Below are 25573 nucleotides of genomic sequence, written 5' to 3' on the forward strand. Positions count from 1 at the left end.
ACATGACATTTCTGGTTTGAGATTCTATTTGCTAATTAGTTGTGAGACTTCCCTCCCACTACAGGAGTGAGCATCCTATAAATAAAGTGATGGCTAACATGGTGTAGGAACAAATATCAGATTTTTAAATATTTATATTTTTCCAGGCATACAAATCAGAACCATTTAACATGATAACACTTAACCACCTGGGATAGTCCCTGATTCTGAAGAAAAAGCTGGTGAGAGGTGTGGTGGCATTCCCTCTACTTAACAGCCTGCCATCATTGTTACCAAGCTTCAGCTCACACTAGGGAGTACTCTTACTTAAAAAGCTGTGGTATATATATACCCATGCAAAATACTGATTATTTGTAAAATTTGATATATTAAATGGCAATAGGTATTGACTGGGATAACTGGTTTTGGTTTTTATTTTACCAGCCCAGGCCCTAGCAATAGGAATTGTATTAGTGTACATTATCATTTAGCAACACATTTCTGAAACAAATGAACACAAAAAATTACCATACAATAACTGGAAATATTTTAAAGTTATTTTTGGAATACTGTAATTTAAGGAAAATTGTGATTTTCAATAAAATTATATTGCTTTTTGTACTCCAGGTAATCTGCCTAACAAAATACAGTATAACTAAAGTATTAAGGAACAATGTCAGAGGGAGAAAATCATGTGGAGAAGGGGGAGACAGCACTAGATCCAGAATTGGACTCTTTATTGGATGGTAAGTAGCCAAGAGAGAAAGGGTTAGGCTTACTTCACCTGTACATCTTATGCTTGTGGTGCTAGGAGACATTTAAAATTTGGAAAGATCAAATTTGTATAACTTTATTTGCTTTGCTGTGGCTTGGTTAGCAAAACTTTTCTACTATCAGTTCTTGCATCCTGTCATTTGGTCTTTTCTGCTTCTCAGAAATTGTCCCATGATTTTGCAGGTACTGTAGGTTGTTCCAAAAGATTAAGGTCTATTATGGTACTAAAAAAATTTTTTTTAAATTTGTCAGAGTATTAGATAATGTGTTATTGGAGTCCATGAAAACATTTGGAACATATTAAATTGAAATACACAAAGTTGTATAGGCCAATAGGCCTTTTGTCTATTTACCATGCATTTTAGGTAAAAAATAGTCACAAAACTATTCCACATAGTTTGTGTCAAATAGTCACAAAACTACTCCATATAGATTGTAAGAAAATGCAAATACTGTAGCATTAGTCAAGTTGTTGAATAGTTAGTTTATGAAAAGTCACTTATCAGTAACTAAATGTTCAAAGTATTGTACTGTAAGGTATACTGTGATTATTTTTTTCTGCATTCCAAGTTGTTTTACTTCAAAGATTTGTAGTGCAATTTATTTCATAATTTTTTTTTTTCATACTATTGAATTGGGATGTTACTGTTCTGCCATCTTAATAATTTCTTTGTTGTACTGTACTTGTATGTTTGAAGTTCTTGGCATCTTATTGTAGTTAGACCTCCCTTTTCACTGAAGTAAAACTTGTACTTGCAGCAAACTAAAATCAGATAGTATATTCTTGAGCATTGCACATATAAAAGCATTTTAGCCTTGCCATATCTCTACAGATGCGCTGCAAGATTTTACAAAACCTCAGCCTTCAGCTCTGTCACAGCCAGTAAATGTAGATTTAGCATCAGCAATGGCTGCTTTTGGCATCAGTGCAGCTACTGGAGGGAAGGAAGAAGCTCAGAATGTCTGGACAGAGGAGTTTATCCAGCAGGCAACGGCAAACTTTGAGAAGACAATGAGAGCCCTTATGGAACAGCAACAAGGTAAGAAAGTGCTTGAGATATTTCATCATAAATCCACTCCTTTTACAGTGTACGATGGTTGATTCCAAGAGAAGTTACCAACCAGAAGAAGAATCTCTGGTAGGTTTGTTTATGGCCTTAGGTCTCCAGTAGTTTACAAAGTTAACTATATTCAGTGTGTGTCTACTTCCTAAAAGCTGAAAAACAAAGCCCGTCCAACCAAGAGAGGATCAGAGCATTGTGGTGTCATCCTGAGCTCCCATACATCTTTTCTTCCCATTACAAAGGAAATATCCTGTTCATTGATTGAAGAGTTTTACTAATTTTGCAGAATCACAGTATATGTATTTCCCATTATTGAAAATATTCGAAGTACTTCTCAGAAATTTATCACCTGTCCTAAAGACAGCAATCATCCTAGTTAAAATAGTGATTATATTTGGTTAAAATAGTAAATAAACAAAAGTTTCATAAAAAAAGTAATATGTAGTCTCAAGGATTCATTCCTGTACCAGCAGATTATGGCATGCATGTAAGTGGATGAGTACAGTAACCAAAAATGTTGAACTGCATAGCACTGTATATCAATGTTATCTGCATTTTCACTCTCCTCAAACATATCTACTTTAAAGGAATATTATTTGCTGACAAAAGTAAAATTTTGCTTTGTTAAATTGGTTTACTGGCATATATGATGAAGCATGTTAACACAGTTTAATGGTAACAGTGTACAAAAGTAGGTTTTGAAGATTATAAGATATTTTTAGGTTTTGAAGATGATAAATTTTTGCTCATTATGTAAAATCTGTATTGTGTGGATTTTAATCTTCACTCCTTTGTATTTTCTGTTTGGAATTTCATGCTTTTGTGGTGTTTTATAGTGTAAAATTATATAATTAAATTGTTTTTCTAATATTTCCTGTTGTGGTATTTAGTTTTCTTGCATATAAAATTAAAAATAATTGCTGCGAAGATAAATTTATAACGAAACATGGTTTGGTAGTTTATACTGTATATGTTACTGGGTAGTCTGTTCAAGTATTTTCAGTTCACAGGTACATCAACTTCAGAAAAGCTTATTAAATCAAGGAGCTTGAAAAGACATAAAATTAAGTTTTGTTCATGAGACTTACCTGGCAGATATATATATATAGCTGTAATCTCCGAAGTCCGACAGAATTTCAAAATTCGCGGCACACGCAGTGGCCGATTAGGTGGTTAGTACACATTCCCGCCGCTGGGGGGCGGGCATCAGGAACCATTCCCATTTTCTATTCAGATTTTCTCTGTCGCCAGACTGTCAACACCTGTTGTCAGTTCCCCCGCCATTTGGATTTCGAAATTTGTTGTCACTTAAGTATTTTGGTTGTTTTTGGTTTCGACTTGGATCTGTGACTTGGCATACGCTTTTCTGGACCGTTTTTTATTTTGCTTTTGACTTTTCTTTAAATAAGATGTCTTCCTCTAGCTATTGTGTCTGTAGCTTGGGTGATTGTAAGGTGAGGCTATCGAAGGCTTCTGTAGATCCTCACACTATGTATGAAATGCAGGGGTATGGAATGTTCTATGGATAATCGTTGTAATGAATGTGAGGGATTATCTGAAGGGGAGTGGAAGAAGTTAGAATCCTATATGCGCAAATTGGAGCGTGATAGGTTGAGGAGGTCTTCCTCCAGGAGTGCTTCTGTAGACGGACAGTCAGGGATTTCTCATGTTAGTAACCCTGTAGTTTTTAGTTGTAACCCCGTAGTGTTGCCTTCGGGCCCTGAGGTTGTTGCTGCAGAGAATAATACCTTGGCTCTCGTTTTAGAGTAAATTCGCGCTCTTGAAAACAAAGTGAATGCCCTGCAAGCGCAAATTGTTGTTTGTGTTAATGCCCCTAGTGTTGTGGAGGGGGCGTCAGATCGGCCCTATAATGCTTCTAGGCCTGGACCTCTGCCGAACTCCCAGGATACAGGGAGGGGGCATGTCGAAAGCCGCATGAAGGTTACGGGGACTTCCCACCGATCTGACGTCCCTTCGCCAGGTCCTGATGACCCTACCCAGGCTGCCAGGGATCGTGCACGGGCACGCATCCATAAGGATTGCTTCTCGTCCTCCGACACGTCCTCCCCACGTCGGGGTTGGAGCTCTCGGTTGGACTCTCGCCCTCTTAAGAGAAGCTTGAGAGGAGAGGACGCTTCACGTCCTCTTCCTCTAGACGTTTTGTGCTCTTCCCCTGAAAGTTTTGGGGATGTTCCTCAGCGGAAGAAGTTTCGTTGTGCAACGGATGATGACGCTGCTCGACCCCCCAGTCGCGCTAAGGCAAGGGCTGTTGCTTATTCACCGGTGAGAAAGAAGAAGACATCCCTTCTCCCCTCTCCTTCTCGCAGGTTCAGCCCTTCTCCCGAGAGAGCTGTTTCTCCAACACGTCAGATTTTGTTGGGCTTGCAACAGCAGCTGGATACTCTCATGGACCGTAGAAAGGACAGGCCTCGTCGTAAGGATCTGCATCTGCCTGTTAAGAAGTCCAGGCCTTCTCCTTCGTCTCCTGCTTCGTCGTCTTCGTCTGCTAGATCGCATGAAGCTTCTCGTCTTTCACCTAAAGAAGGTATAAAGGAGCTTCCTTCTCGCCTTCCCCGATTTGAAGAGTTGGACGTTTCTCTCGATACACGCCAGGAGCGCGTGTCTCGTGCTTCGCGCACTCCTCACGCTTCTCACGCTTCTCGCGCGCCTCGCCTTGAGTCTCGGCGCGCTCCCAACCAGGACGCTTCGCGCGCGCCACAACGTGAAGCTCTTTCCGTATCCAGCCTTGGGCTGCGCGCTCCCGCCAGGGCGCTCTCGCTTGCCTCGCGTTATATCTTCACGCCCTTCTTTCGTTGACACCACGCCTGCAGTGCTTCTTGATGCTCAACTTCCCGCTTCGACTTCTGTCGTTCTTCAGGATATAGCCACGACTTCTTCTAAATATGACAGGTCCCGCTTATGTATCGGCGAGTCGGGTCTCCTTCCTCCTCGCTCTCTTGACCCTCCAGCGGAGGAAGAAGAACCCCTTCCGTCAGAGCCTTCGGACGAAGAGAAACAAGCTTCTTCTTCTACTGATTATCAAACTCTGACTGTTTTGTTTAAGGATCTGTTTCCTGATACTTTTCAAGCTTCAGCTCCTCGCTCTCCCCCTTCACAGTTGGCTTCGTCTCAAGCGAGAAGAAGAACTGGTTTTCTTTAGATGAAGAAGTCCTTCTCTACCAAGAGGGCATTCAAGAAGGTTCAGGACTGGATGACTACGAGAAAAAACCAAGGAAAGTCTTCTTTCGCTTTGCCTCCTTCACGTTTGTCCAGCAAAGCAGGCATGTGGTATGAGACAGGTGAAGATATTGGCTTGACAGTTCCCTCGACTTCTCAAGGGGACTTTGCGAGTCTTGTTGACGCCTCCAGAAGATCTCATTTGTCCTCTTCTAAGGTTTCTTGGACTCTTACGGAAATAGACCACCATCTTAAAGGACTCTTCAGGACTGTGGAAGTCTTTAACTTCTTGGACTGGTGTCTGGGAGTTTTGCACACGAAGGCTACTAGCCCGAGTTCCATTAGTCTGGGGGAGCTGTCCAGTGTACTGCGGTGCATGGACAAGGCCGTTAGGGATGGCTCTGAAGAACTTGCTTCGCAGTTTTCGTCGGCCCTTTTAAAGAAGAGGGCATTGTTTTGCTCTTTCTCGGCGAAGTCGGTTTCCCCTACACAGAAGGGAGAGCTACAGTTCGCTCCTTTCTCAAGCCATCTCTTTCCCCAGACCTTGGTTAAAGATATCACTGCCAGCCTTCAAGAGAAGGCGACTCAAGACCTCCTTTCCAGGTCTTCTAAGCGTCCTTCAGCTCCATCATCGTCCTCTTCTTTTCCACAGCAGGCTAAGAAGAAGCAGCCCTTTCGTGGAGGAGCTTCCATGGGGAGCTTCTCGAAACCCGCACCTCGAGGGAGAGGTTTCCCTAGAGGCAAAGTCGCCTCCAAGAGAGGTGGCAAGTGACTCCTTTCACCTCCAGACACCAGTAGGAGCCAGGCTTCTTCATTTTGCCCAAGCCTGGAGAGAGAGAGGGGCAGACGCTTGGTCCCTTCAAGTAGTAGAGAGAGGCTACCTAATTCTTTTTCTGACTCTTCCTCCTTTGTCTCCAACCCCCAGAGATCTGTCTCCACATTACCATCCTGCCAAGCAGAAAATTCTGTTCGAACTTCTCGAACAGATGCTCGAGAAGAGAGCAGTGGAGCAGGTCTTAGACACAAAATCCCCGGGATTTTACAACAGACTGTTTCTAGTCCCGAAGCATTCAGGAGGTTGGAGACCCATCTTGGACGTCAGCAGGCTGAACGACTTTGTCCTGAAGGACAAGTTCAAGATGGAAACGTCTCAGTCAATACTAGGAGCCCTACGTCCCGGGGATTGGATGGTATCGTTGGATCTCCAAGATGCCTACTTCCACGTTCCTATTCATCCGCGTTTGATGAAGTATCTCCGGTTTGTCTTGGGGGGCAAGACTTACCAGTTCAGGGCTCTCTGCTTTGGACTCAGCACAGCCCCGAGGGTGTTTACGCTTCTTATGAAGAACGTAGCGATGTGGTTGCACCTCTCGGGCGTCAGGATCTCTCTTTACCTGGACGACTGGTTGATTCGTGCGTCGTCAAAACAAAGGTGTCTGGAGGACCTTCAGTTAACTCTGGAACTCATGAAGTCCCTGGGACTTCTAGTCAATGCGGAAAAGTCGCAGCTGATCCCCTCACAGTCCATTGTTTATCTGGGGATTCAGATGAATTCAGCGGCTTTTCTAGTGTCTCCATCGCAAGAACGGCAGTTTATATGTTGCGAAAAAGTTTCGGTCTTCTTGGAGAAGGAAACATGCTCGGTAAGGGAATGGATGAGTCTGCTGGGGACCATTTCCTCGCTGGAGAAGTTTGTTTCTCTGGGAAGACTGCATCTCAGGCCTCTTCAGTTCTTTCTATTGGAGAACTGGCAAAACAAGGAAGACTTGGAAGAGGAATTGAGGATCCTTCCTTCCATAAAGAAGTGCCTGAAGTGGTGGCTCGATCCTGCGAAGTTGGGAAAAGGATCTCCCTCAAGCTTCTGAGCCCCGACCTAGTGTTGTTTTCCGACGCATCATCAGCGGGTTGGGGGCAACACTGGGGAAAAAGAAGTGTCAGGAATCTGGAAAGGGGAACAGGTGTCCTGGCACATCAACATCAAAGAGTTGGCGGCGATCTTCTTAGCCCTCCAATTCTTCGAGGTCCAGGTTTCCGATCGTGTTGTTCAAGTGAACTCGGACAACACTACGGCATTTGCTTACCTCAAGAAACAAGGCGGAACACACTCTCGTTCCCTGTTCGGCCTTGCAAGAGAGATTCTCCTTTGGGCTCATGCTCGCAACATTTCAATCCTCACAAGATTTGTTGCAGGGGTCGAAAATGTTCGAGCAGACCTGCTCAGTCGGCGCCATCAACTTCTGCCGACGGAATGGACCCTTCATCAGGAGGTTTGCCAAGATCTCTGGAAACTTTGGGGTCGCCCTCTCGTGGATCTCTTCGCGACCTCAAGAACGGCGAGGCTCCCCCTCTATTGCTCCCCTGTACTCGACCCGGAGCCAATGGCGATACACGCTCTTCTCTGGGATTGGACGGGGATGGACGTATATGCCTTTCCCCCGTTCAAGATTCTGGGAGAAGTGATTCGCAAGTTCTCGGCCTCACAAGGAACAAGGATGACTCTCATCGCCCCGTTTTGGCCTTCGAACCACTGGTTCTCAGAGATTCTCTTCTGGTTGGTAGACGTTCCGAGGACCCTACCTATGAGAGCAGATCTGCTCAGACAGCCCCACTTTGCGAGATATCATCAAAACCTCCCCGCTTTGAACCTGACTGCATTCAGACTATCGAAAAATTGGTCAGAGCGAGGGGGTTTTCTGGCCGAGTGGCACGGGCCATCGCTAGAGCCAGAAGAGCTTCCTCTATCAGAGTTTATCAAGCGAAGTGGGCAACCTTCAGAAGTTGGTGCAGCAAGAAGGGAATTTCCTCTTCCTCAACCACTGTGAGCCAGATCGCTGATTTCCTCCTTTATTTGAGAGAAAAACTCAAGTTAGCAGTTCCGACAATCAAAGGTTATCGGAGCATGCTTTCTTCTGTTTTCAGATACAGAGGACTGGATTTGTCTGACAATAAGGACCTCCACGATCTCTTGAGGTCTTTCGAGACGTCTAAGGTTCCTCGGCCAATTCCTCCTACTTGGAATTTGGACGTTGTGCTCAAGTTTTTAATGTCCAGTCCTTTTGAGCCTCTCCAATCTGCATCTTTTAGGGATGTTACTAGGAAGACGGTCTTCCTCACTGCTCTGGCGACAGCGAAGAGAGTGAGCGAAGTTCAGGCTATCAACTGTCATTTGGGCTTCAAGGGACACAATGCCGTCTGCTCTTTAACCCCTACGTTCTTGGCTAAGAACGAAAGGCCTTCTAACCCTTGGCCTAGATTTTTTGAAATTAAAGGTTTGACGGACCTTATTGGACAGGAACCTGAGAGAGTTCTATGTCCTGTTAGAGCTCTCAAGTATTACCTTAAAAGAACTCAGGACATTCGTGGTCCCTCGGATAACTTATGGTGTTCCGTGAGGCAGCCAGTCAATCCCATGTCGAAGAATGCACTGGCATTCTTCATTAGGAATGTCATCAAGGAGGCACATTCTTGTTGTGACGACTCCAACTTCAAGTTGTTGAGAGTCAACGCCCACGAGGTGAGGGCGGTCGCTACCTCCATGGCGTTCCAGAAAAATATGGCACTCAGTGACATTCTCAGTGCCACATTTTGGCGAAGCGATTCGGTGTTTGCCTCACACTACTTGAGAGATGTTAAGGTAGCATACTTAAAATTGCTTTTCGCTGGGACCATACATTGCTGCTTCAACAACCTTGGGGTCAAGGGGTAGCTCTGCTCCTATCCTTTAATCCTGCTTAGGAAGGGTTTTTTAATTGTGGTTTTATGGTTGTTGGGTCGATTGATGGAGACAGTCTTCCCAATCCATTGCAGACTAATGTCTTAGTGTTGGTTAGGTGGTTGGTATGCTCTTTTGTCCTTGTTGTATGGTCTATGATCTAGTCACATTGTGGTCACGCCCCCGTTGACAGATCATCTAGCAGTCGCCAGCTTTATAGGTCACTACCTCGCTGGGGTCTCTAGAAAAGCAGATGCAGACTAGGGTGACAGTAACCACGCAGTCAGCTATGCTATCAGGTAAGGAACCAAAATAATTTTACCTTTAAATTTGTTTCCCTAATTCTTGGCTGTCTCTACCCCCCTCCAAAGGTGGTATTCAGCTATATATATATCTGACAGGTAAGTCTCATGAACAAAATGATATTTTAATGATAAAATAAAGTTTGTTCATACTTACCTGGCAGATATATATATTCATATTGCCCTCCCTCCTCCCCTCAGGAGACAGTGGCGTTAGAAAATCTGAATAGAAAATGGGAATGGTTCCTGATGCCCGCCTCCCAGCGGCGGGAAAGTGTACTAACCACCTAATCGGCCACTGCGTGTGCCGCGAATTTTGAAATTCTGTCAGACTTCGGAGATTACAGCTATATATATATATCTGCCAGGTAAGTATGAACAAACTTTATTTTATCATTAAAATATCATATTTTTGAAATAAATGAATTGTAAAAACTGCAGTAACCAATATGCTGTGTTAGCCAAAGCCACTTGGGTGCAGTAAGGCTGTTGGAATGTGGGCACCCCACAAACCAAAACAGCCATCAATTTAGGAAAGTAGTGAGACCTTTTTATTTATTTATTTTTTTTTTTTTTTTCTCAAAATTTTGCTGTTTAAAATTTGGGTGTCTTTGAGGTTGGAGTGTTTTCAGGGAATGTAGTACATATTTTTTCATTATAAAATTTATCCATTTTTAATTAGGTAGTAAACTCCTGTATTTGCAGGGGATGCGTACCACATTCCCCCCCCCTCCCGTGAATAGTAAAAATCTGCGAATACTTGAAACCCCTCCAAAAACACTTAGAACTGCTTGTTTTGATAGTTCAAATACCAAAAAACTCTAAAAATGCTTATACCTGATTATGTTAAAACTTTTATCACAAAAAGTGTATTTATTCATGAAAATATGAAAATACAGTGAATATTTCTCAGTGAAAAATACCATGAATAGGCAAATTTTCCACGAATAATGTGTATATATGTTCCATTGAGAAATCTGCGAATTGGTGAATCCTCGAATCGTGAGAATGCAAATACGGGAGTTATACTGTACCCCACAAACCAAAGTGTGAAACAGAATGAGAAGAAGGATGTTGGAAATGGGAAGAGAAGGGAAGAAAACATTGCATTATCATTACTTGGGGTATTACATGACTGTTAGCAGCACTCATGGCAACTAGTACTACAGCTACTCATATCTTATTTGTATCTAGGTTCAACAACCACAGTACTTATTCCCACGGATGGTATGTCTCAGTGGTTGATTGTGTTACTGCTACTTCGTATTCATGCATTGTTGGTGAGAAATTCAGTGAAAAATATGTGAAAAATATGCTACAGCATTTAGTGACAAGAAATTGTACAAGTTTGAAATGTGATATTTGAATAGCAAGTAACAATGTTGCATTATTATTACAAGTATTATTATTATATATTTTTTTTCCTATCACAGGCATCCTATTTGACTGGGTGGTTTTTATAGTGTGGGGTTCCGGGTTGCATCCTGCCTCCTTAGGAGTCCGTCACTTTTCTCACTATGTGCGCTGTTTCTTGTAGTACACTCTTCTTCATGAGTCCTGGAGGTACTCCGGCATCTAGTTTTTCCAGATTCCTTTTCAGAGATCTTGGGATCGTGCCTAGTGTTCCTATGATTATGGATACAATTTCCACTGGCATGTCACATATCCTTCATATTTCGAGTTTCAGGTCTTGATACTTATCAATTTTTTCTCGTTCTTTCTCATACACTCTGGTGTCCCATGGTATTGCGACATCAGTGAGTGATACCTTCTTCTTGATTTTGTCAGTCAACATCATGTCTGGTCTATTGGCATGTATCACCCTGTCTGTTCTGATACCATAGTCCCAGAGGATCTTTACCTGATTTTTTCCTATCATTCCCTCAGGTTGGTGTTCGTACCACTTATTACTGCAAGCTAGCTTATGTTTCTTGCACAGGCTCCAGTGGAGGGCTTTTGCTACTGAATCATGTCTATTTTCGGACATTTGCTTGCTATGTGGTTTATGGTCTCATCTTTAAGCCTGTCTCATGTACTGTATGTGCATTCGTTTGTTGTGCCATTCCTCTGTTCTGTTTTTCATCCTTCTGTCTGTATATTTCTGGGTCTCCGTCTACTTTTATCAATCCTTCTTCCCATGCACTCCTTAGACACTCGTCTTTACTGGTTTTCAGATCTTGTCCCAGTGCTCTGCTCTCGATGTTGACGCAGCCCTCTATGCTTAGTAGCCCTCTTCCCCCTTCCTTTCTTGCTATGTATTGTCTGTCTGTATTTGCTGTTGGGTGTAGTGCTTTGTGTATTGTCATGTGTTTCCTAGTTTTCTGGCCTATGCTGCAGAGTTCAGCTTCACCCACTCCACTACTCCTGTGCTGTATCTGATTACTGGTACCGCCCATGTGTTTATGGCTTTCATCATGTTTCCAGCATTGAGTTTTGACTTGAGTATCATCTTAAGTCTCTGCATATATTCTTTCCTGATTGTGTCCTTCATCTCTTGGTGTTTTATGTCCTCTCCTTCTATTGTTCCCAGGTATTTGTATCCTGTCTTATCTGTGTTTTTAATGCTATTCCCATCTGGTAGCTTTATCCCTTCAGTCCTTGTTGCTTTGCCTTTTTGTATGTTGACCAAGGTGCATTTTTCTATTCCAAACTCCATGCTGATGTCTTCAGATTCAGCAGATCTGATTGCTCTTGGCAAGGGTAGAGGGTCAGGGATCAACTGGGATAGGGGAAGATTACTGTTAAAATACAATGTATGAAGAACTGACAAATGAGACTATATGTCGATGGTCCAAGCCATAACTGATAATGATAGGGAACAAACCAACCAATATATATAATGTGTAATTTTTGGGGGCATCAAAGCAAAAAATTAATTGAATAGTACTATATTTAAAATTTGTGGTTTTGATCAAACTATAATATTATGGAAGGTTTTCATATCAATTTATAATAAAAAACACAATTTTAGCATTTGAACCTTGGTTTGGTAAGGACATTCTTTGTTGAACATAACAATAGTAGATTAAATTTTTTAACATTTTTCATCTGTGTTTTTTGGGGGAATTTGGCTGTAATATATTCTTACAATTTTAATGCCAAATGTCATATTACTGGAAGGGCAGAGGGTAAAAATGAAGTGCTGCAAATGTGGCTCTTTTGTCAGAGGAATTTAGTTTCACTGGTGATATTTTCAATATCTGATTTTTAAAAAATATTTTAAATATGATTGATCAGTGGTGTGTGGAATAAGAAGTCTGTATTTCTGAAATAGAAAAATTTATTTTGTACTTCTGCTCTTTTTCAGGGAACCTTCCTAGTGATTCTGGAGCACAGGTCCAGAAAACAGAAAAAGATCAGTCTCCTTCAGAAACCTCACCAACATCAGCCCCAGCAGCAGGCTCTGGTTCTGCTGCTAATGAAATACCAGAAGGAAGCATAGACTTCTCTGCAATGTCTGCAGATTTTGCAAAGTTTGCACAGGCAGCTGCTAAAGCAGCAGCAGAAGCTCCATCAGATGCAGCTTTTACTGACTGTCTTTCAGAAACCATGAAGCAGCTCAGCCAAAACAATGAACAGTTAAAGGTATTTACTTTCTTATTGTAAACTGTATGCAAGAACTTGTTTTTGTAATGAGACTTTATAAGATTTCTTAATTGACCTTATTGCCATTTTTATGTGTGACCTTATTTTTTTACTGTTTTGTTTGCTGTTAGGAAGATAATGTAAATGCTAATGAAAGGATTTTGTTGCAGTTTCATGGATACACTCTTTGAGTGACCACCTTTGAAGATCTAATGTTTATTTACCTAAAAAAAAATACAGTTTTCATCAGTATTATATTTTCTCACAATTTAGTACTGCTTTTGATTGAGTAAATTACAAGGCATTGATGCATAAATTTCAGAATCTTGGAGTGGATGGTTAGGTTTTAGGATTACTTCAAGATTTCCTTACAGGTAGGCAGCAGCAAGTTGCTGTTGATGGGATCTTTACTGAACCAAGACCTATTGTGTCTGGAGTTCCACAGGGAAGTGTTCTTGGTCCGCTGTTATTTTTAGTGTGCTTTATATAAGTGATATATAGTTGTTGGTCTGAAAAACAAGATTGTTCAATATGCCAATGATGCAACACAGTGGGTGTAGTAAAGTCTCCACTTAAGAGAAACGAAGCTGCCCTTAGTCTCAATCGTGACATGGAGCAGATTATGAAGGGTGTAGTTGGTGGGGTATGAGGCTGAACTACAGTAAAAAGAAAACATTATTGATTAGTTGATCTCATATTGATTTTCCACCCCACCCTCCTCTGTAGGTGGATGGGACTTTGCTAAATAAATCTGAAGCTTTAACTGTACTTGGTGTAACTTTTGACTGACATCTTACTTAAGAGAAACGTTTATTGAAAGTGTCAGCAAATACTGCACAAATTTAGTTATTGTACATAAGGCCTCATGTATTTATCTCTTTTTAGACAGGGTGTGGTTCTTACTGGTATGTTTCTGCTTCTTAACATTAGCAGTTATGACTTGGACCATTGACAGATGGTGTCTTGTTTGTCAATTTTTCTTAAGTTGTATTTTAACAGATCATTCACAATCACAATTGACCCCTGATCCTCTTTTCATGCTAAGAGCAACCAAATTTGCTGAAATGTAGCACCAATATGTAACCAGGACAGAATTAACACCTTTTTGAAGGTGTACGTAACGTGCTCCAACGATCTTTATTCATGGAACGGAGGCGTATGAACGTTCGCTCACGACAACCCTTACATCTATTTTTCTCCTCTTTCTCTCTCTCTCTCTCTCTCTCTCACCGTGTATCACCTCTCTCTCTCTCTCTCTGTGTATCGCCTCTCTCTCTCTCTCTCTCACCTTTTCCGAAGTTCACCCACCCGAATCTCACTCATTCTCACCAAATCAATTAAATGGACCATTTAAAGAAACGCAATAGTTTCTACAAAAATAGGTTTATTATTCAAATAACCCAACAAGAAATGAACAAAACAAAGCAAAGATTAAAATGCATAATAAATGAATTATCGAGTTAGATAACTAAACTCTGAACTGTAAAACACTTCTGATTAAAGAAGTCTCACTATGGCTAATAGCCTGAAAATATCCAAACTCACACATACTCCCCAAATCAATAATTAGTCATGTCAAAACCAGTCTACCACATGTTATTCGAAACAGTCCACACTGTCCACCGACATCTGTCCACAGACATCTGTCGGAAGAATCAAACATGATAGAAAACTCCCAAAAATACATGAAATGCAAAACACAATAATGGAAAGTGTAAAATGCATAGCCAAGATATGGCAAACGTAACATGACAAAATAATAATATGAAAGAGGCATGAATATTCATATTAAATCTCCCACACCAGTTCAAAAGTTCATAATGATTAGAAAATCATGGTAAAAAATCACAAGTTCAATTTTCTCCCATAAAAACAGAGATTTCAAACGCTACCTTATCTGCCGATTCGAAGCCTGGATCCTCTCCAAAGCTACGTCTAGACAACTGCAGTTCTATCACGTTAATGAACGATCAAACTCACTTTTAGGGCAGATTTTGGCACAATCTAGATCAAATTAACGCACGTACTCACGAATATACATAACACTTCGGAAGATCACCTGACCGGCAATATTGCTGAGGAATCAAACTATTTGCTGAACACAAAGATTTTACCTCGAGTCTCTCGACCTACTTCCATCTGACTCCATAAATTCTTTCATCACATCTTAAAGCATTGAAGCTATGAAATGCATATATGTGTCCTTTAAAATTGTAGCAGCCATATTTTCTGAAATAAATATGCAGTAAATGTGTCTCACTGTCAAACTTTTCAGGTCCAGAGGTCCTTTATTCTTCACACCATTGTACTATCGAACAGTCTCCCTAAAGATGTTGTCCAGTTGGAACATCAAAAGTTCAAGCAAAGATGCAATGCAGTTACTTTCCTAAAACAGTTCTTCTTGTATTGTATAATTTACATTTTTGTCTGTTTATTAATTTTTCTTTTTTTCTTTTTTAATAATTGATCTCTTCTTTCTGTATTTCCTATTACCTTCTGTTACTCCTTTCAGATGAACACCATATTCATTGGAAGCTTGAATTTAAAGTCAGTGGCCCATGTTGACTTTTTCCATATGGATAGGGTTCATCTTTGAGGGGAGTTAAGTTAATGATGAAGAAATAGAGCCCCTATACTGTCATTATTGTCTTCGCTCCCATTTGATGCAGAGGTGTGTTAGCTTGCTTGCCTTTTTAAAGCTGAAGTCAGTTTAGAGATTTTGGCCATTTTATAGTAAGATGACGATATGATTTGCAATCCTCAGTACATTTTTAGTTGAGCCTGAGAAAGAGGCTGGTAGGTGATTACAGTATCCTTTTATTATGATTATTTTTTTTTTTCTATCTCAGTCATCCTATTCAACTGGGTGGTATTTATAGTGTGGGGTTTGGGGTTGCATCCTGCCTCCTTAGGAGTCCATCATTTTTCTCACTATGTGCGCTGTTTCTAATCGCACACTCTTTTGCACGAGTCTTGGAGCTACTTCAGCATCTAGTTTTTCCAGATTCCTCTTCATTAACCTTGGGATCATGCCTAGGGTACAGTTTCCACTGGCATATCCCATATCCTTCTTATTTCTATTTTCAGGTCTTTATACTTATCAGTTTTTTCTCTTTCTTTCTCATCTACTCTGGTGTCCCATGGTATTGCAGTATCAGTGAGTGATACTTTCATCTTGATTTTGTCAGTCAGCGTCAAGTCAGGTCTATTGGCATGTATCACCCTATCAGTTCTGATACCATAGTCCCAGAGGTTCTTTGCCTGATTGTTTTCTATCATTGCCTCAGGTTGGTGTTCATATCACTTATTACTGTTAGCTAGCTGGTGTTTCTTGCACAGGCTCCAATGGAGGGCTTTTGCTACTGAATTGTGTGTATTTTTGTATTGGTTCTGTGCAAGCGCTGGACATTTGCTTGCTATGTGGTTTATGGTCGTCTTTTTCATATTGCACTTCCTGCATATGGATGAGATGTTATCTCCATCTACAGTATTGTTTTAGTTGTGCAGCTTTAACTTTGACTTTGCTTGCCTCTGGATTCATCAGTTGGTTAAGAACTAATCCTTTGGGCCAGACATACAAGATTCTAGAAAGGTCTTTAAGCAGTCATGTAATTCTGGTTGAAACACTAGATTAGTAAGAAGAGGAAGGAGGTGTGGTATTTGCATTACCTGAGTCTCGCCCACAGGTAATGTAATGTTCAGCTCATTTTATATGTTGCAATCGTAAATACATTATTAGTAAGAATTTTAAGGTATTTATGTAATTCTTGCATGTTTTATTAGGATGCTGATAGGTGTAAACACCGTATGTGCAGTAACAGATTTTTCTGACGTGGGTACAGTGTACAGTACTGTATAGCAATGTTTATATGGGAACGTGTTGAAATTTGATCCTTTTATTTTTCTGTGTCAATTTATTTGATCATGTGTTAATATTTGCCAAATGGTGGTAGTAATTATCACTGCATGTTCTCACTGCTTTGTTTGTATTTTGGGGGAGAAAGTGGTACAGTATATTGTCATGCAAAAGAAAGCAATGACAGTATGCATATTATGGCACACATATAATCATGACATGATCAGATAACTTGGTATTGTTGGTAAAAAAAAAAAATTAAAGCAGGATGAAGTTGGAAGGTTGTTCTCTCATTGAAATATATAGCAGTCTGGATACTATGCACATAAAAACAATACAATGTAATTTGCCAGTACCATCTTCCATGGCAAAAAAAATTATAGTTTGAAAAGTTAGTCACTGCATATAGTCATGAAAAGTGAGGATTGCATTTAGACAAAGTTTAGGGGAGAGTGAGAGATTCATTAGATTCATTTGATTCCACTGACTTCACTTCAGAAATTGAATCCTTTCCTGGGATGGAATGAACTGGGTGTTTTTCCCTGAAAATGTAGCACTTTTTCAGCTAAAACTTCCTGATTCTCTTAGAATGAAAACAACAATTATAAGTCCATATTTCAGATTTTGAGTCTCCTTCAGAGATACTGTAAACATCAGTTCTCTTATAGTCAGAGATACTATAAACATCAGTTCTCTTATAGTAATGTAGTGAATGGCAAGGAGCAGCTGTGCTTTTCTCTTTCTTGCTAGGGCAGTGCCTTGCTGCTGGAATTGTTGTGATAACTTCCATGACAGCTCAACAAAGGAAAAAAATCCCTTCTGCTCTAATTTGCAATGCAGTGGTCAAATAGCCACATTTGTTAGCAACACTTAGGATACTGAGTGTTCTCCCAAAGCTAGGAGTCTTTCTTTGATACTCCTGAAAAGAAATTATTTGTTGTAGTGTAGGTACTTCAACAACAATCAAGTTAAAAGTAGAATGGAAATCCAGACAACTTGACAGAATAAGTATTCAAGTATGTGCTCTAGTATAAAGACTTAAAGGAGATAGGATCTGGAGACTATTTGGATTTCAGTTTCCATTCTGATAACAGAAGGTAGAGTAGAAGAAAAATTAGCAGAAGAGATCTAATTGGTAGATTATTGACATATCAAGTAGGCAACACATTTATTGCAAGTCAGTGAATAGTCACCCTAATTTTTTGCTAGCTAATACTCCTTAGTTGTGCTTAAACAAGCATCTCAGCCCCTTTGACTTGTTTTGACAATATCATCTTCAGTCTATTCAGTGAAGAGTAACATTTGTGTTGTAGCGTAAAAGGTCTTCCTTGTAGATAGTTCTTACCTGGTTGACTGACAGTTTTTTGTGTTGTTCATGATTCAGCTTTTGGATAAAATATACCTTGCTGGTATTATAGATTACATAAAATTAAAGGTCTGTATTTATGGGGTATGAAAACTATTTTCAAGGTTGTATTTTAATTTCATTAAGATATTCCTTTTCTAATGAAGCTGATCATTTTCAGAGTGTGCCAACTGCAGAAGACATGACGAAAATGTTTGAGAGCCTAGGATTTGGTGGAGGCGAAGGAGAGGAGGGTGGTTTTGGAGGTTTATTCCCTCTGATGCAAGTGATGCTAGAAAATATCCTCTCCAAGGAAGTTCTCTACCCCCCTATGAAGGAAATTACAGATAAAGTAAACAATTATTTTTTATATCAGGTGTCAGCATATAAATAAATACTCATATTTTATTGTGCTGTGTAGTAGTTTTGTGATATTTATGTAACTTAAGGTCATGAGTACTACTACTAGTTTTACAGCTTCAGTTAGAGGTGACAGCAGAATTAGAGATATGCCTACTTTAAACAAGCTTAAGGTGGCATGTGATGAGGTAAATATCTAATGATAAATCCTTTGGAACTGTTAACTGCAGGTGAAATTAGTAAGGGGTTAGATGATTGATCACCTTTGAAGTTTTAAGAGATACAATAGTTAAACTTGAACAGAGAAAGCTGTGTCTCAGAGATTAATAGAATCTAAATTTGTCCAGTTCTGCAAGAGTTGAAGTTCCAGAAATATTGCAACAATTATGGAAGTATTTCATTAGTGGGTAAAATTTATTGCCAAGCTTATCATATGAAGACCAAGTCGCTTGGAGAATCCTCACATCCTAAGCATTAAAATGGTTGTTGATTTACGTATGTATGTTGTTGCATAAGACATATGCAAGATAAATGCTGTGAAAAATCTGTCTGGCTATACATTGAATATTTAAACCTGGTAAGAGCTTTTAACAAAAAACATAGGTCCAACAAAACTTTTAAACTTGAAGGTATGAAGCCAGAGTGCTAGATAATGGTGAGCGGTTGAATAAGTTTGCTGAAAATTGTAACTTGTAGCACAGTTATGTACTGTCATATACCTTGTTGAACATATATGTTTTCTTACAGTAATACAAACTATCACCATTTATGTAGGAAAACTCCTCATTGTGAGCTGGAGTTGGTCATTGAAACTTTGTAACAAGGTAGATAACTGTGGTAGGTGGGTGATTTGGGGGAACCTCCAGTCATCCAGGTGAGACCCTGATGCCTGCACATGCCACACCACCTCATACCCCTAATGCGTCAAATGCTTCAGAGATGATGAAATTTAGTACTTGTAGAAGATGTGGCTTTCTCTCAGTGTTCCGGGCAGCCCATCATTTGCTTCCTTTTGAGTCCACTTAGAGTTAGGTAAGTCTTCAGGCTCTCCATCTGGTTGTTGCTGCACCCACTAAGGAGCTCAACCTTGTAGAGCCTCCAATAGTGGTTGTCCTACCCATGGGCGATGTCTCCATGGCATCAAACATGGCTTGTGCTCCATTAATGTCAGTATTCCTTGCCTCAACCATTAAAGGATAGTAAGGTACAAGTAATGGGTAAGATGGAGAAGCATGGGCACACTTCCTCCTCCTCCTTCCCCTCCTCCGCCATTTCTTTTGCCCCTTTGTTATCTTGCTGGGAAAAGAGGTTATCCAAGAGTCCCTATCACAAGAGGTCCTGTTGGACTTAGAGTGAGACCCTCCCCTTCTAGGGTCAGTGGCCATGTTCACTTCCCTTTACATCTGCCAAGGCATGTGTGGTAGAGGCAGCACTACCCTCTCAGTCCTCACATGTACAGTCCCTTGATCATACGCATGCAGACGGGGTTCATGCAGGATAGGTTGTCACTGTATGAGACCTAGAGGATCGGCATGATCTGCATATACTTAATTGTGCAGCACTTCGATTAGTTCCTGGTTAGCCCTTAGCCCCTAGTGTGCTTGTGCATGATGATGCTCATATGCACTCTCCCTTGACCTCTACTTGCTCAACTTTTGCCTATAACAATCCAAATCTCACAGTAGGGGTTGCTATGTTTCAGAACCACATTTGAATAACAGGTCATCCTTGGTTTGTGGCTCTTTAATTGGTACCATCAGAACTGAACATGCTCCTTGTTCCCATGAGCAGTCACAGAGGCAGGCTGATGTCTCATCCCTTCTGGTGGTAGAGGATCGTTCTTGTGCTCTCGGTGATTTGATAGGACTAGAGGGTCATGCTCCATCAGAACTCCAGAAGAACGAGGTGTAGGTTACCCAGGCACTTCTTCTAAACCCAGTCTTGTTGATTTAGCTCACACTTGGATTCTGCTATAGTCCCAGGTAGCTTGTGGTGTTTTGTACTAGGCGAATGGTCTGATCTCTGGATCAGAGGGTTTCTTGTTGTTTACCTGATTGAGCAAGATCCTGCCCTCTCTGTTGTCATGCCAGAGGAAATTCTACATGCTGGAGAATACCAAGACTACTCCCTTGCAGTTGAATTCATTCTGCTGACTGACAAACAACCTTCCCCTGAAGAGACTGGTAGGAATGTTAGGCCTTCTCAGCAGCAAAGTCAAGACCCATGGAGTTAGTTGCCACAACCTTCTTCCAGGCAGCATCATGGCTTCAACCATTGGTTGAACATGTTTGCTAACTTCGCCATTGCTGGTGTCTCATATGAGGATGAGAAAGCAAAGTTTAGGAGGTTTATGGTGTCAGGAGGAAAAGCATTTGACTCTCGAATGAGAGCGCCAGCCTATGGGGAAACTTTCTTTTGAGAAGACACGACTTAGTGTCTTCTCTCTGTTCTTGAGACTGGTTTGACTGAGAGTAGTCTTTTGCCATGGAACTGTCCAGTAATGGAAGCCTCCTTACTCATTCCAAAGGGTGAGGTGAGGAGGCAGTGGAATAGAGACACACTGACAGCTTGAACTCCGTTTTACCATGCTCTGACAGCTTGGACTTCAATTTACCATGCTCTCTCCTTCAAACCCTCTGGAGTGATAAAGGGAACTGCAGCCACACATGTGTCTGGTGTCAGGAGCAGCCTTCCCTTCATGAAACCAAAAAGGACTTCCAGACAAGGCAAGGGGCCTTCCTAGCCATGAGTAGAGGGTGCATTGCCATTGGGCAGTGTGCCAGAGATATCCTTTACAGTAGCTACTTCTCTCGGGAAGGCCATGGATACCAAAGCTCTACTGTAGTCTCCCCCAAACAGAGGACAGGATCCAGAGATTGTTGTCACATTGAATATGTTCCTTTGCAGAATGAATCCATCTGCAAAGATTTGGTAATATTTGATCAGTCATCATATCCTTTGGGAGAGGCTAGTTCCTGACAGCTTGTTCAAGACGTGGTCTCTGTAGATCCTGGCCATAATGTATCTTAACAGTTTCCAGGTCAGAGTTTCAGACACTGTGTGGAAACACCTTTACAGGTGGCAAGACCTTTGGAAGATCAAAATAGATGTACCCATGTTTCCTTTCACCGGAGATCCTGCTATTTGTAGGTGTCACAAGCCATTGATTGTTGCACACATCAGTTATCATTTAGCAAGAGATTGACTGCCTTAAAAAAATCACCTTCTAAATTTAAAGCCAGTTTTCAAGGTTCTTCAGGCTTTTTCCCAACAAGCATAGACAAGGCAGTGGTTGTCATAACCGAAAATTCATCCACAGTCATCTAGCTATGTAAGAAATCAGGGAGGAATGAAGTTGATCATCTTTGTTTTAGCATAGGCAGAAAAAGTTGAACTCTTATTATGGTTTGTCTCAGGAAGATAGTAGCAGGCTACATCCGGAGGGGAAATCAGATCCTTCTGTCGGAAAAGGTCTGTGCAACCATCCATTTGCAAGGCTGCTTGGAAGATATGATGTACTGGATTAGGGGATCTGTTTGGCATCAACCGTAACTGCAAGTTACCAAACAATTGCTATATCTAGCCAAGTCCTGGAACTTGGAAAATAGATGCTGTGATGCACAGTTGTCAGATTCTTAAAGCCTGCACTTTTCCTTTGCTCAGACTGATCAAGGAAATCTTAGATAAATGCCAAACCAGTAGAAATCTGATGACGACTTGTAGTTCCACCTTGGCCAGAACATGAATGGTTTCTGCCTCTGCCTTTTCGACAAAAAATCCCCAGAAGTTCCCTGGATGAAAGAAGCATGTCTCTTTTTCAGTAATTCCTTGAGAACCTAAAAGTTATCCAGAGAGATCTTTGAGGGTTTTCAAGATAAGCAGCAAATGCAGAACTTCAATAGTTGCCCTCTGTCAGTTCTGTAATTTATGTAATGGAAAGGGTTGTGATCCTGTTATCCCTTCTATTTATCTATTTAGCTTAATTTTGTTGCCAAGGCAAATGAAAAAGCTGTCTGTCTTGGCTTCGTAGTTTATTAACTTCGTGAACAAGGTGTGAACTCTCCAGTGAAGTTAAAGAGGCTATGACAGCGCATAGAGAAAGGATACCATTGAAGACAAATTAAAGAGACTATGCCAGCACTCAGAGAAAGGGTACCTTGGAGGACATATCTCTTAACTGATACCTTTTGCTGGTGTTGTAGAGTCAAGAGAAACTGCACTACAAGGCCTTGGGAGAGACATCTATTCTGAATCTCATGCTGAATGTCACTGTCTTGTCTTTAGCATTTTCAAGGTAAGTCAGCAAACTTCATGCACTGTCAAGTAATACCATGCATATCCCAAGCTAAGCTAGAGTTTAGTATGCTCAGAAAATTTTATGCAGTGTTGAATAGTCTTAACACTACAAGGGCTAGAGTTCAATAGGATTATCATTTAAAACTGAAAGTGGTGAAGACATAAATTGCAGGTAATCTAAGACTGGTCTGCTGAGCCTTTCATCGTTCCTTCTTTGGCTTCTCATTCTCAAAATGAAGGGAATTTGCTCTGTCCAGGCAGAGCATTTTGCCTCTACCTCCAATGGCCCATGAACTTAGGTAAGGGTATATCCAAACTATTTTGCTCAGCAGAGCACTCTAGGAAGAAAGTTTCAGAAAACACAATCTCTTGCTGATTAGGCAGGTCATTCTAATAGCTTATAGTAGTGTATCAGTTGAAGCAGAGAAGGTGAAGAGTCTAATTCTTGAAATTTGAGCTCACTCCCCAACCTTTGTTTTTAAACATACTTGAAGTCAATGCAATTTTAAATGCAGGTTCCTGTTAGGGCTCAGTAACCTTTGCCACCCTTTTGACTGAGGGACATAATGCATGAATAGTTGGATACTCATTCTTTGGGACTGGTAGTAACAGTGGGATCAGGAGTGCATGCATCATTTGAGTATTTAAATAGCTCTTCGTCTTCCTAATACCTTATCTTCCCTTGTACCTTATGATTTGTAGTGATCTAAAAGCTAAAAACAACATGGCTTACTATTTTGAGATGGATTTTTTCCATCTTATTTGACACCCTGTTCCTCTGAGAGCATTGTATTCTATGTTTACTTTCATCCCTGCATCTGTGACTTCCTGTTGTTTGTAGAGCTTTATGGATCCTTCAGATCACATTAGCCAAATCAGTGTGCTTAGGAGCTTGAAATGTCCCATACCTAGATTGCTCTTTTGGTTATGTTGCTTACTTGAGTGGTGGATTTCTGGTGAAACATTTAATTTTAGGAAAAAATTAATTTTTTAAATGCAGACCTTTCACATATGAAATCCCCTTCTCTCAACCTTGTTGACCTTTCAGGTAACATTCTAAATACGCAAAAAGTGAGGCAGTTACCTGCTGTTGCTCATGAATCCTGGTAGCACATATGCTCCTTTTTCTGTCTGTTAGATAAGATAATTGCAATATCTGGGACAGTAAAAAAATGAATGTGTTGTATGTATCAGTGATGGTTTTCTGTGATAAAATCCATTTTATTTTTTAAAAGTTTAATTATGTTGTTTTTTGTTTTTTGTGCTAGATGGTTTATTGGTTATTTATGTGCCCTATAAATGCTTGCATATATTCAGTATTGGTAATAATATTAATAATGCCAACAGTGTGCCTTTGGTCTCTTCTTATCTAGCAGTTCAACCTCTTTAAATTTGTCTTTTTCCATTTTTCACTACTTAGTTAAAGATTATAATAGCACACCTCATGGGACAATGGGACACATGGCAGTGGACTACTGACATCATTCAGCTGCCAGCTGCCAAAGTCAGCATGGCATTTTCTTAAATTTGTTATTTTGTAACCTACAAATCATTATTATACATATATTACCACCACCTCCCATCTCAAACTAATCTTATTGAAGTATAATGGGAACTTTATTAGCCACAGGAATGTGATGAGAACACTTAACAGCATTTGATACTCAGACATTATATTGCATGGATGAATCCCAGTACTTAGGTAGTTGTGTTTTAATCTCTTGATGATGTAGTTATTTAAGTTGTTTGTTTTTTATGTTACAGAAGAAATTTAGTTGAGCTAGTTATTCCTTTACTGAAATATCATTGGACTCATGTTGAAATAGTCACTCATCCAGCTTTAAATTGTTGTACTGAAAAGGGTTTAGACCTTTTATAAGCTTGTAATTTTACAAATTCATTTATAAATATTAACTTTTCAGTATCCAGATTGGTTAGCAGATCACCGAAGTAGCTTACCTGAAGATGAATACGAGAGGTACAATAAGCAGTATGATGTTATGAAACAGGTACAGCTTTATTTGAATTGTTTTTCACTTCTCTTTGTTTTCTTCCTCTTAGAAACATCTGTCTGGCTTCAATTACACTTCTTTGTGATTTGTTTTAAATGGAAGTTGACTAGTAGTATGATAAACCCATTGAGTTTATTTAGATGCTAAGTCTACTGGTAGAACAAGCCCCATTTCAGGGAAGCCCTTTCCACCTCCACCCCCTTTGGTGCCCTTTGGTGCTAGTGATGTCTTACCTCACAGTATTCTTTTCCAGATAGCAAGTCATATATAAACCAAGTTTAGTTGAAATTGCTTAATGCGTTTCAGAGTTATGCTGGAACACACACACACATCCATTTTTATATATATAGATTGCCTCAAGTACCTGTAGCACACAGGATATTTTACTAAGATTTTTACAATTTTGAGTAATACAGAAGGAAAGCCAGCTTTGCTATGATGTGTTAAATGCCAGTTCTTAGACTAGTATTTGTTTGCAGCCCTGAATACATTACTATGGAATCCTGTTCTAAATGTTTGTAAAAGAACTTTGGTCTGTGCAGAAGAAAATGAAATAAGCTATTAGTTTGCTAATTTTCATGATGATTTTCATGAGTGGTAAAGTTAAGATCTCTTTATCAACAATACATGATCATACTTATTGAACATACACTGGAGATATATTATAATGTACTGCCTTTTGACTTCTTTTGCAGGTTGTACAGCTTTATGAAGAAGAGCAAGATTCTGATTCTGATGAAGTTAAAGGCCAGAGGTTTGAGAAGATCATGCAGTTTATGCAAAAGGTAAGTTAGTTTTTTGTTACATGTAACTCTCCCTGGAAGATTAGGAAGATTTATAGAACAACTAACTGATCTGCGTAAGTTTTTCTGTGAAAATTGAGCGAGAAGGTATGAGATATAATAATTGTAAGTTTTAATAATGAAGGAAGCAAATTTCAACAAGTTTAATGAGCTAAGAAGTATTTGTTATAATTAAACCCTTTTCTCTTACACATAACTCAGTTTTTGCTTCAGCATTTTCAAAATCAGCACCACCATTTTTGCATACATTGTTGTCATCCTGTAGTGGTTCTCTTTGTTTATCATCTTTTGTGTAACCAGTGATTTTC

General features: G+C 40.2%; 1 protein-coding gene across 6 annotated transcripts in view; it reads left to right on the top strand.

The window, feature by feature from the left end:
• Positions 1–25573, top strand: part of Pex19 (peroxin 19) — a 212040-nt gene that overhangs the window by 177450 nt on the left and 9017 nt on the right. For all 6 annotated transcript variants that reach the window (XM_067091988.1, XM_067091987.1, XM_067091984.1 and 3 more), the window contains exons 2-7: positions 607–725; positions 1587–1793; positions 12316–12593; positions 17976–18146; positions 24373–24459; positions 25158–25247. In XM_067091988.1, coding sequence (XP_066948089.1) covers positions 653–725; positions 1587–1793; positions 12316–12593; positions 17976–18146; positions 24373–24459; positions 25158–25247 — 906 coding nt within the window. In that variant the 5' untranslated portion in view covers positions 607–652. The remainder of the gene's footprint in view (positions 1–606; positions 726–1586; positions 1794–12315; positions 12594–17975; positions 18147–24372; positions 24460–25157; positions 25248–25573) is intronic.

Source organism: Macrobrachium rosenbergii, chromosome 48, assembly GCF_040412425.1.
Source record: "Macrobrachium rosenbergii isolate ZJJX-2024 chromosome 48, ASM4041242v1, whole genome shotgun sequence".
In the NCBI taxonomy this organism is placed as follows: Eukaryota; Metazoa; Arthropoda; class Malacostraca; order Decapoda; family Palaemonidae; genus Macrobrachium; species Macrobrachium rosenbergii.